Source organism: Lemur catta, chromosome 18 (genome assembly GCF_020740605.2).
Source record: "Lemur catta isolate mLemCat1 chromosome 18, mLemCat1.pri, whole genome shotgun sequence".
Taxonomy (NCBI): Eukaryota; Metazoa; Chordata; class Mammalia; order Primates; family Lemuridae; genus Lemur; species Lemur catta.
The window spans coordinates 46,075,812-46,087,762 of record NC_059145.1 but is presented as its reverse complement, the minus strand read 5'-3'; the positions used below and the strand labels follow the sequence as shown (position 1 = coordinate 46,087,762).

The 11,951-nt window shown below is 44.5% G+C and overlaps 1 protein-coding gene and 2 non-coding genes across 4 annotated transcripts; all 3 read left to right on the top strand.

The window, feature by feature from the left end:
- Positions 1 to 5,548: 5,548 nt before the first annotated feature.
- RPSA (ribosomal protein SA) lies at positions 5,549 to 10,614 on the top strand. 2 transcript variants are annotated; one of them, XM_045529905.1, is made up of 7 exons: positions 5,549 to 5,626; positions 6,490 to 6,655; positions 7,584 to 7,702; positions 8,753 to 8,998; positions 9,742 to 9,870; positions 10,002 to 10,167; positions 10,456 to 10,614. In XM_045529905.1, the coding sequence occupies exons 2-7, from the start codon at positions 6,523 to 6,525 to the stop codon at positions 10,548 to 10,550; spliced, it is 888 nt and encodes a 295-aa protein (XP_045385861.1). In that variant the 5' UTR covers positions 5,549 to 5,626; positions 6,490 to 6,522; the 3' UTR covers positions 10,551 to 10,614. The 2 variants fall into 2 exon arrangements, with proteins under 2 accessions (XP_045385861.1, XP_045385862.1); XM_045529906.1 differs by lacking the exon at positions 5,549 to 5,626 and having other exon boundaries at positions 6,488 to 6,655.
- On the top strand, positions 7,359 to 7,509 carry LOC123623689. The gene has a single exon (XR_006729977.1). It is a non-coding gene; the product is annotated as a small nucleolar RNA SNORA62/SNORA6 family (small nucleolar RNA).
- Positions 9,057 to 9,210, top strand: LOC123623688. Its single transcript, XR_006729976.1, has one exon. It is a non-coding gene; the product is annotated as a small nucleolar RNA SNORA62/SNORA6 family (small nucleolar RNA).
- Positions 10,615 to 11,951: the final 1,337 nt, after the last annotated feature.

Genomic DNA, 11,951 nt, shown 5'->3' with positions numbered 1-11,951 from the left:
CTGAAGGCTCTAGGGAGAATCATTCTTTGCCTGTTCTACCTTCTAGTGGTTGCTGGCAATCCTGGGTGTTCTTGCATTGTGGATGCATCACTCCAATTTCTGCCTCTGTCTTCACAATGCCTTTTCCCCGGTGTGTCTGTCTTAAGGACATCACTCATTGGGTTAGGACTCATCCTAGCTCAGTATGACCTCATTTTAACTTGCTTTCATTCGTAAAGACCCTATTTCCAAATAAGGTCACATTCCCAAGTATTGGGGGTTAGGAATCCAATGTATCTTTTAGAGGGGACACAATTCAGCCCGTAACATCCATATTAAGTTTACTTAATGATTTGTAGTAAAGTTTATATAATCCTTTAGGCTTTAGGATAAATTGCCCTATTCAAAATAATTTGGGTAGGGGAATGGGAGAGGGTGACGCAGGTCCTAATCTCACGGTGGCACCGGAGCCACCTGTGCTGTGACCTGCATGTTGTGAGACCTTGTGCTGTGGGAAGCAGGGGAGCACTGAGGACTGGAAAGGAGGGAAGGCGGGATGGATGGAGTGGCTGCCTCTGAAGGACTTCTGGGGCAAGGTGTTCCATGCCCTGCCCAGGGCCTCTTCAGTCTCCACTGACCCTCGTTTGGGAGCCCAGCGAGCCTAATGCCAGAGAGGCCTCTGGGAGAGGAGGGGCACAGATGAGCCCTGGAGGTGTGGGCTTCCTCCCAATGCGGTTTGCTCTCCTTACACTTGGCAGGTGAATTTCAGCCCCCAGAGTCCCTTACATGATCTTCATTTGGTTTCTTTTTGGGTGGGGAGGGGGAAAATGAACATAAATTTAAGAGAAATAATCTATATTAAAGCTCAGAAAGGAAGTAGCTAGTGAGCTCTAGCTGGCTTTGGAAACTACCCACTGCTTGTTTGCTTTTTTTTTTTTTTTTTAAACATATGTATAATTTGTTCTAGGCTTAACAAATTATTTAGAGGTGGGGTTTGTGGGAGGAAAACAGTCATCTGGTGACTAAAGATAAGGCAGTGTAGGGCAAGAGCCAAAAGAAGACATAGAAGCAAAGGTTTCAAGCTGCATTATATGCACTTTCTAAAAATATATTATTATGAAATATTTCAAACCGTCACAATAGTAGAGCAAATGGTATATTGGCCCATCATTCATATCACTTGGATGGAACAGTTGGCAAGATATCACCACACTTGCTTGTCTCCCCCAACTTTCTGCCCCCCCACCTCTGTTTCCATTCTTTCATGAAGCTTTTAAAGGCAGATGCCAGACCTCACAATATTTCATTCACCCTTCCTTACTTCAATATACATCTCTCAAACTTATAGACATTTTCTCATACAATGTCATTACCCTACCTGGAAAAATTTAATAAATTTTTTACATATCATCTATATTCACATTTTTCTGATTGTTTCAACAATGATTTTTTTTTTTTACAACTAGTTTATTTGAATCAGAATCCAAATAAGATCTACACATGGCATTTGTTTTTTTTTTTTTGAGACAGAGTCTCGCTCTGTTGCCCGGGCTAGAGTGACTGCCGTGGCGTCAGCCTAGCTCACAGCAACCTCAAACTCCTGGACTTAAGCGATCCTCCTGCCTCAGCCTCCCGAGTAGCTGGGACTACAGGCATGCACCACCATGCCCAGCTAATTTTTTTCTATATATATTTTTAGTTGGCCAGATAATTTCTTTCTATTTTTTTTTCAGTAGAGACGGGGTCTTGCTCTTGCTCACTGCAACCTCAAATCTGGGCTCAAGTGATCTTCCCACATTGGTCTTCCAAATAGCTAGGACTACAGGTGTGTGCCACCATGCCTGGCTAAGACCAGTGTTTTTAGAGTAACAGATTGGACCAAGCATGAATTTTAATTGTAATTATGTTTCAGCTTCCTGTGTAACTTTGGACTTTATTTGGGCCTCAGTTTCCTCATCTATAGACAAGGAGATTTGGCTTAGGTGACTCTGAGAACTCACCAAACTGGACTTTTGTAAACTTTAAGTTCTTAGTGAACTTGCTCATGAACATCTTGCAGATATGGCTGTTCCTGAACCTAGCTCAAGCTGGCAGTTGCTTAAGAGTGATGGGCCTGGGTGAAGATGCAGGTGTTTGGTGAGAATGCTCTGAAGACTGTGGGCCAAATTGACTGAAGTAACCCAGAATCTCCAGGTCTGACTTCATTTCAGGGATAATTGTGTGCTTTTTAATTAATGTGATTTTTTTTTAGACACAGAGTCTTATTCTGTCACCCAGGTTGCTGGAGTGCATTGGCCTGATCATAGCTCATTGTAACCTCAAACTCCTGAGCTCAAGGAATCCTCTCGCCTCAGGCTCCTGTGTAGCTGGGACTATGGGTGCACACCACTACACCTGGCTATTTTTTTTAATGTTTTGTAGATACCGGGTCTTGCTGTGTTGTCCAGGCTGCTCTAAAACTCCTGGGCTCAAGCAATTCTCCCACTTCAGCCTCCTAAAATACCAGGATTTCAGGCGTGAGCCACTACGTCCAGCCAATTTGATTTCTTAAATGCATATACATGTGGTTTAATTTTTAAATCTTTGAATTCTGATGTTGGATATGTAATTTTTTATAGAGTATTAAAATGTTTCCTTGGCTCAGAAAATATGAACATCAAGTGACCCTTTCCTATTTATTTGCATCCTATAGGATTTCCAGACACAAGGGCTCATCTGGGCTGGATGTCAGCTGAAATATCAATAGGTCTATTTCCTGGGAGAGGTTAAGTAACTTAACCTGCCAGGTTCAGAGTCACAGCATGTGATGAATCTGGAATTTCAGTGCATGAACTAATACAAGATAGAATGTGCCAAGTGATAAAAGTTTTAAGCCAAGTGCATTTGGCAGACAGAAAGGACCATACCATACCACTCAACTGAAGGAATGAGAGCTTTGGGACAAAGAAGGAAAAAGTTGTTTTGGAACATTGTTTAGGTAATTATAGGTAAGGTGCACGAAGCAGGCTGTAAGAAGACATTGGACACCAGACAAACAGGTGAGGAGGAGCAAGAAGGAAGTCTGGTGTAGAAAGTTAGGTGGGAAGGTGCCCAAGGTGAACTTGATGGCGGCGGCCAGCTAGGTGCCTCATGTTCCAGGTCTCTACATGCTCAGCTTCAAGTCACAACAGCAGCTCTCCTTGCCACCCAATGCCGTGTGAAATGTAGCCTCCCAAAACTGACAGTTCCTAGCACAACTTTGTATTTGAAAAAAAAAAAAAATTTAAGTCCATGTTTTGTTTTGTTTTTTTTTTTAAATATAAACCCCAGAAACCAAAGTTTGCAAAAGGAAGGCTCTCAGATTTTTGTTCATGAAAACTGGGCATGGGGATGGGGGGAAAGAAGGATGAGGACAAGACAGCCTTTGGGAAGCCATTAAAAAAAAAAGTGGGCATGGATAAAAAATGGTGAAGAAACTTGTACAGAGGACCAGGAGGCTGCGAGGTAGGGAGGAAGACACTTGGCTGGGGATCTACAGTCCTTCTTTGACAACTGCCTCTCAGGCCAAGGCCTTCTCCCTGTGGTTTCCAACCATTACAGTACATTTTTCATCTTTGGACGTTCCTCAACTCATTTCCTTGCCAAGAAATGTATCCCAAAATGTCCAGAAGCTTTATTTCTATAAAAACCAAGTGCTGTTCCACTTGGGAAAAGCTAAAGTTATTTTGTGGGAAAAGTCTTATGATTTTGTGAAGAAACAAACAAACATAATTACTGTACCATGTCCTTGTGGTTATAATGTAAGTACTCAAAAGAAGTAGCTGCTAAGATGGTTTGAGGGTGGCCCAGAAGGCCCCTCAGAGAAGTCCTGCAGTGACAAAAAACTGTCCATAAAAGCCAGCCATTCAGGTTTAAGATAGCTATTTTTAAGTTTGTCTTTTTTTTGAGAATTAAAATGTCTCCAGATATTTTCAGCAGTGTCTAGGAAAGCTTAAAGCCATGATAACTAAGTTTACTCCCTTCCTTCTATGTCAGCTCTATTACAAATGCAGTGGGGGCCAGGTGCAGTGACTCATGCTTGTAACCCCAGCATTTTGGGAGACAGAGGCAGAATTGCTTGAGGCCAGAGTTTGAGACCAGCCTGGGCAACACAGCAAGATCCCTGTCTCTACAAAAAAATTTAAAAATTAGCTAAGTATGGTAGGGCATGCCTGTAGTCTCAGCTACTTGAGAGGCTGAGGTAGGAGGATGGCTTGAGTCCAGGAATTTGAGGCTGCAGTGAGCTATGAAAGTGCCACTGCACTCTAGCCTGGACAACATAGAGAGATCCTGTCTCTACCAAAAAAAAAAAATTCCAGTTTTTGTTTTGTTCAATTTGAAAACAACCTGTATGCCTCACAGAAAATTTCAAAAATACTAAAAAATGAAAGAGAAAAATCACCCAGTTTCTCTACATTTACAACAGTGGTTCTCAGCTGCCAGGCTGCATATTAGAATCATCTGGGAACTATTTTTAAAAACTATGTATTTTTGGTTTGGGTTTGGGCATGACGTGTTTAAAAGCTCTCCAAGTGATTCTAAGTACAGCCAGGGTTATGATCTACTGTATAATTATTAACAATTTGGCTACTGGGTATTTATTTACAGTTATCTTTTAATGCATAGGGATTCAAGTTTTTTTCCATAATCGCCCTCATGTGCAATTCTTTCTTGTATCATAGAACATATTTTAATTATTTTTAAATAGCTACATTGTATTGTATTGGAGTCAATTTTTTTTTTGACGGTCTTGCTCTGCGGCCTTGCTAGATGCGGTGGCGTCACCATGGCTCACAGCAACCTGAAACTCCTGGGCTCAGGCGATCCTCCTGCCTCGCTCCCGAGTAGCTGGGACTCAGCTAAATTTTTCTATTTTTAGTGCGGTCGGGAACTCCCGAGCTCAAACAATCCTCCCGCTCGGCCTCCCAGAGTGCTAGGATTACAGGCGTGAGCCCCCGCGCCCGGCCAGGAATCAGTTTTTAACAACTAATCTCCTATTGATGGATAGTACAAATTTTTTCTTCTACCAAAAAAATAAGTCTTATACATAGGATCTGGCGGTCTTGTCCTTTTAATTTTTTTTTTTCAGGGAAACTTCCCACAAGTGAACATCTAAAATCTGAATTACGTCCTGCTAAGCTGTTCTTCAGAAAATGAAAATAAATTCTCCAGCTTTTGTTTGCCGAACATTTAAGCTCGTGGCGTTGACCACACCTTCCCACATACAGGTAAGGAAAGTGCAGCTTAGGTGGCGAATCGTTCGGATTCACAGGCGCAAACGGCTGAGAAAGAGCCCCCCGACTGGCTGGCCAGCGTCAGGCCCGCCTTCCGGACGGGACAGAAGGCGAGAGCCACCGCGGGGCGTCACTGCCACCCTGCACGCCCGAGGGCACAGCCTCCCCAGGCCGGACCAGGAAGCCCCCACAGTCCTCCCCGCGCCGTAGCGACGGCGCCCGGAGCCCGCCTTCCGGAAGGAGCGGCCGTCTCCCGGCAACGCGCCCTCCGGCCCCGCCCTTCTTCCGCTTGGCCTTCTTTGCCATTGGCGGACGATGCATATATAAGAACGTCATTTCCGGCCGCCTGTCCTTTCCGCGCTACCCAGAGAAGGGTCCATACGGCGTTGTTCTGGGTGAGTCCTCCTCGGGGTCCCGCGCAGCCTCCAAGACTGCCGGAATCCTGCGCGCGTGACGGGTGCGGAGACTGGGGGTGAAAGCCGGTCGGGCCAGATGCGTCTCAGGCCAGCGGCGCGCACGTGGCCGGGCTCGGGCCCGCAGGGTCCCACCGTGCCCGGGGGTGGGCGAAGATGGCGCTCGAGCGGGCACAGGGCTGGGGTTCGGGGCTGGGGGCGGTGCAGAAGTCGGCCCAGCGCCATCTGTTACCATCCTTTCGGGCCCCGACACGGCCGTGAGTCGAGGCCTGGGCGCTGATTGGCGTACCGGCAACTTGAGCCGGTTTTCCCATTCGCGCCCTGCTGATCAGAAATTAAGGTTTTTGGCAGGATTTTGAGGCCAACTAGTTGCGACATCACGGCGAAGTAATTCCGAAGCACCTACCTACAATGTGCTAGGAAATACCTGAAACCAGTTCATATCTTTCCTACCTTTTCTCAGCTTGCGTAGCCTGAACATGGCTGCTCCTTTCACATCTGATTGTTAGCCTTGCTCGTCCATTAACTGCTCCTCAACTCTGTCTACCTTGAGAGGTGTTGACTTTCAATTGACTTTTTATCTAATTGCATTAGCTGAGTTCTGCCGTCCACACCTCTTTCCTCAGCAAGATTTGCTGCAATTCTGTAATATGGGGCCTTTGTTAACGTTCTACTGTGTCTTATTCATCACTACTTTCTAAGCTTAATGCCTGATACTGTAGGTAATATAGCCCTCGGTTACTTTTAAATATGAAGTTGGCTTTATTTGCTGGTTGTTAGAATGCACCCATATCTCACTTAACCACCGGGATGAAAAGAACTAGATTGTTACTACTGTTTTCCAGATTCCCGTCGTAACTTAAAGGGAAACTTTCACAATGTCCGGAGCCCTTGACGTCCTGCAAATGAAGGAGGAGGATGTCCTTAAATTCCTTGCAGCAGGAACCCACTTAGGTGGCACCAACCTTGACTTCCAAATGGAACAGTACATCTATAAGAGGAAAAGTGATGGTCAGTCACTGTTTTAATTTTTTATTATTCTATTCGTAATTACAAATTTTGACCCTGCTTTTCTGATGGGTAGTACTAAATGAGGTAATTTCTAACATCTCTGCCTGCGAGGGCTCTGCTAAATGGTGAATGCAACGAGATCCCTAGATTGGAAACATGGTTTAAGACTAAGTGTGTTTTCTGATTGTTACCAGGAGGAAAGATTTCTGGACTCCAGTGAAAGAGTATGGTAATTGCCAAGTTATGGGGCTTGGATTGTGTCAAAGGTGTGAGATGTGAGAATGAGGAAGCTCATTAGCTGAGTTCCTAATAACTTTACCTCTCATAGTGCTTTCTGTTTCATAGTTACTGACACAGGCTTATTGAACTGAATTCTGAGAGGAAAGTAGGGCAAGGGTTGGGAATAAACAGGAAGGATTAGAAAGAGGAGAGAAGGTGAGTTGTGATGAGAGTGTGGAAGGCATGAAGTTGGCTAAGGCACTGGTTTAGCTTAGAGATTGAGCCACTGAAGGAGTTAAGCCTGGAGTGGCATGCTGTAGAGGAGGTTTTGAACGAATCTGGCATTGTTGCAGATGATAAAGTGAAGAGTGGCAAGAGGCCAGGAAGTGGATAAGAACTTGGAGGAACCCAGGGGGTCTCATAGAGGGTCCGTACAGGGCAAGAGAAAGGAAAAGATGGACTTTGCCTACCGAATGGAATGGAGGTTGCACACTGTTAAAGCTCAGGGTGGAGGCCAGCCTTGGCCAGTGAACTTCTGAGTGTCGGAAGTGTGCTACATTAAAGGCAGGATATTCGCTAACACCAGTAGAGCTTGCCTCTATGACTGGAGTTTGATAGTACTCTCTGCCACATACACTCAACTTTTTAGAAGAATGTTCATTTGCACCACTAGGTCAAGTGTTTAACAAATCCTTCTGTCCTCACCTAGGTATCTACATCATAAATCTGAAGAGGACCTGGGAGAAGCTTCTGTTGGCAGCTCGTGCCATTGTTGCCATTGAAAACCCTGCTGACGTCAGTGTCATATCCTCCAGGAATACTGGCCAGGTTTGTGGAACAGTACTTAGTTTTTATAGAAATAAAGCTTATGGGCATTTGGGGATATATAGAAAAAGTATAACTTCAGGAATTGCCAATATACAACATTTTCAGTATACATACTTGCCATCTGACAGTGTTGAACTTTTATATTTTCATTTTGTTGTGTATTGTGCCACTTAGTATCTAGAGATGACCATATTAAAGTGGCTCATCACATTTTTTTGTAGTCAAAATTTTTATATTGAAATACTGGGACAAAAATTTGAAGTCAGCTGCAAAAATTTTGAGAAAGGTTTTATTTTTCTGTTGAGAAAACTAGTGACGTTCTTAATTTTTTTTCTTTCTTTGAGACGGGGTCTTGCTCTGTTGTCTGGGATAGAGTGCATTGGTGTCATCGTAGCTTACTGCAACTTCAAGCTCCTGGGCTAAAGCAATCCTTCCCTCTCAGCCTCCCAAAGTGTTAGGGTTACGGGCGTTAGCCACCATACTCAGCCTCTTAAATTGATTTATAGGAGTTCTTTTTCCCCAATCCCCCCACTGATTTATAGGAGTTCTAACAAGGGTTTCATTCTCCCCATGACTTGGATTTTGACAAATTTAAAAACTATGTGGGAAGACTGTCCTTTTCTATTTCAATGTTAACAGCAAGATAGGTTCCCATGAGAGTTTTTGTGGGTGGGGGGTTATTTGTGACTGGAACCCTGTAGTTTTGTACGTGGTAGAAGGATGTTTAAATTACTGTTGTAGAATGAACTGAGTGACCACTCAATGCTTGCTTCAGCAATTTACAGAGCATCTAGATTGGGCCAGGCAGTGTTGATAGGTGCTTGGTATAGTAGGAAAAACACTGTCTTCCTTTTCGAAGGGTTGTAGGGAATGATTTTGCTTAAAGTGTTTAATTTGATGCTTTTATTTTTTAGGAAGGGGTATATGAGGGTTCTGACTAGATAGGCTGCTTTGGGTGATTACAGAACTGGGTGTCAGCACATGGAGCGTTCCTGTGAAAAACCATGGGAACTCTGGAGTACTGCTAACTCTCAGTTTAATTCTTCAAAGCGAGCTGTGCTGAAGTTTGCTGCTGCCACTGGAGCCACTCCTATTGCTGGCCGTTTCACTCCTGGAACATTCACTAACCAGATCCAGGCAGCATTCCGGGAGCCGCGTCTTCTGGTGGTTACTGACCCCAGGGCTGACCACCAGCCTCTCACAGAGGCGTCTTATGTTAACCTGCCCACCATTGCTCTGTGTAACACAGATTCTCCTCTGCGTTATGTGGACATCGCCATCCCATGCAACAACAAGGTAATGACTTTATGATCTAGAGTTTGCAAATGAGTGCTCTAGAAAAAATGGACATTCCTGTGCACATTGTTAGAGCTTGGAGTTGAGGCCACTGACTGGCCAATGAACTCACAAGTGTAGGTAGTGTGCTACATGAGGGGCAAGTTTTTCGCTAACACCACAAGGGTCTCTGGCCCGATGAGTGGAGTTTGATAGTAATCCTTGCTACAAGTATAATGTTAATGCGTAACAGCTTTGAGAAGAGATGGAAACATTTGGAAATGGCCTGTGTTTTCTCTTGCCTTTCTCTATTTTTTGCTCTGCGTAGGCCTCTCAGGCATTACTTGGCTTTTCTGTTTTCAGACCAACTTGATGAATCCTGCTATAACATTCTTAAAAGGTGGGTTGTGTGTGGTTCAAATTGGTCCATTTGTAACTGGCCTCAAAACCCTGGTTGCACATAAGAATTGCCCAAAGGTTTTTTTAAACGCCAGTGTTCAGGCACTGCTCCCAGGCATCGTTTAGTTGCATAGCATGATCATTTAGGTGCCATCTTACATTAACCACAGGTTTTTTTTAGTCTCCATGGTGTGCAAAGATGAGAACCCCTGCTTTATAGAATAATGTTTTTTGTTATAGCACTTTAAGATGTGTTTATACTTGTGGTATCAAGGGACCTAGATGATGTGGGGGCAGGTGAGACGAACAAGGAGGTGTTTGTTTAGGGTTGATTGTCACTTTTTAATAACCTGGCATTCTTGCAGGGAGCTCACTCTGTGGGTCTGATGTGGTGGATGCTGGCCCGCGAAGTTCTCCGCATGCGTGGCACCATCTCCCGTGAACACCCTTGGGAGGTCATGCCCGATCTCTACTTCTACAGAGATCCTGAAGAGGTAAGCTTCAACAAAGGGTTGTGATCGCATGAGCAAATTGGACACCGTGGTCTGTGCTTCTGGGAAGCAAAACTTGTTCCTGTGAGGGAGTTTGCTTGCTTGCTTGATTTATTTATTTATTAAATAACCAGATTGAAAAGGAAGAGCAGGCTGCTGCTGAGAAAGCTGTGACCAAAGAGGAATTTCAGGGTGAATGGACAGCTCCAGCTCCTGAGTTCACTGCTACGCAACCCGAGGTTGCAGACTGGTCTGAAGGCGTGCAGGTGCCCTCTGTGCCTATTCAGCAGTTCCCCACTGGTATGTATCTAAACAAGTGCATCAAGCTGGTGTTCTGGAACTTGTAAGATTTACTCTAACGATCTCTGTGGCCATTACACCAGCAGTAAGAGGCTTTTATCCAATGTGCTATAGCTGCAGATAACTTGACAAGTTGAATTCAGGTGCCTTTAGAATGTGCTGGTATTGGTCTTTGATATATATTTGCTGAAGGCAGTATGTATCTGATACATTGCTATTGGGGGTCGGGGTAAGGAAAATGCTACTTTGGGAACACAGCTGATGGCCGTTTTGGTATTTTCTTAACAGAAGACTGGAGCGCTCAGCCTGCCACAGAGGATTGGTCTGCAGCTCCCACTGCTCAGGCCACTGAATGGGTGGGGACAACCACTGAGTGGTCTTAAGTTCTTCCATAAACTCTTAAGATGGAAATAAGGTTGACGGAAAATAAACACGAGTTTCTAAAAATTGTGTCCTCATTTCAGTTGATTTTTTAATTCCAGATCAAAGTATTTGGGATTGCTTTTACATGTATTGATACCAGCTTTACTTACAGAACACACTGTAGATAAAGCATATTGCTTTTCACTTGGGTTTTCTGGAGATTCCTTTCTGTGTAAAGAACATCTGTGTCCTAAAAGTGGATTTATTTCCACATACATAGGTGGTAGCCCCAGAAGTATTTTTCCAAATCCCTGATAATCTTGACTATTTTATTACCATTGCATCAGTAAATTCTATAGAGCCCAGTTGTAGAGCAAATTGGTTTTCAGTAATACACAGGTTTTAGGGGTTGAGGAGGCTGTTTAGGGAACAAGGGGTAGGAAAACCCTGTCATTCCTGGCACTTTTAAATACATTGTGGAAAACCTAAATCACAGATGTGACTCCATCTGTCAACTGCTGACTTCCCCAGGACTGCCCTTCCTACCCAGGTCCTGCACAAACCTACCTACCTATCTCTCTAGCCTTGTGTCCTAGTGCCCAGTGTCTCCAACCGAGAGGCCTTACCGTGTTTTCTCTTGCCCCTTGGCTCTGGCTCATGCTTTGTGGTATTACCACAACAGTTGGACAAATAACATCTTTTTTCTAGAATTTGAGATTAGGGACAGATAGTCAACCCTGGCAGTGTTCATTCATGTTTAGCATAGAGGAGGCCAGAATACCCTAGACCAGATTTCTCACAGATGCGCTTCTTATTTAGGTTTAGCTTGTCCTGGGCCTTCCCTCTTCACAACTTTTTTATCCTTGAGAATTAGATCTGGTCCCCTGTGTCACCAGCTGCTAATGGATTCTGGCTTAGATCGGAAGTCACCCCACTCTTAGGGGACCCAGCAGCTGCCCCGGGGCTGCAGAGCCAGTCCCCTCACACTGTTACAGTCCGGAATAACTAGCCAATTCAACTTAGTTTTCTCTTTTGCCTAATGGTGCCCACCTGCTGTGGGTGGGGCAGCTCTTAAGTGGTAATCCCTGTGCCCCTGGGTCTTCAGCCTGCCACTGGCAACTTTGCTCCATTGGTGTTGGCAGCCGTGAGTCTTCAGGACTGCCTTCAGGACTGCCGTGGGCCTGTACCTAGCATGAGGCTGTTACTAAGGTGAGGCGGAATCCCTGTTCCCCTTCATGCTCTATTGCCTTCTTCAGCCTGATCCTAGAAATGCAGATTGCTGTGAATATTACATGCCTTATGACTACTTGTTCATCGCAGCTCCCAACTTTTGATGAGTTCGTTAAGGGTTTGTTCTTCCATGCTTATAGAAACTCTGAATCCCACACAGAACTCTGTACAGAGTTTGTTCCTTTCTTTTA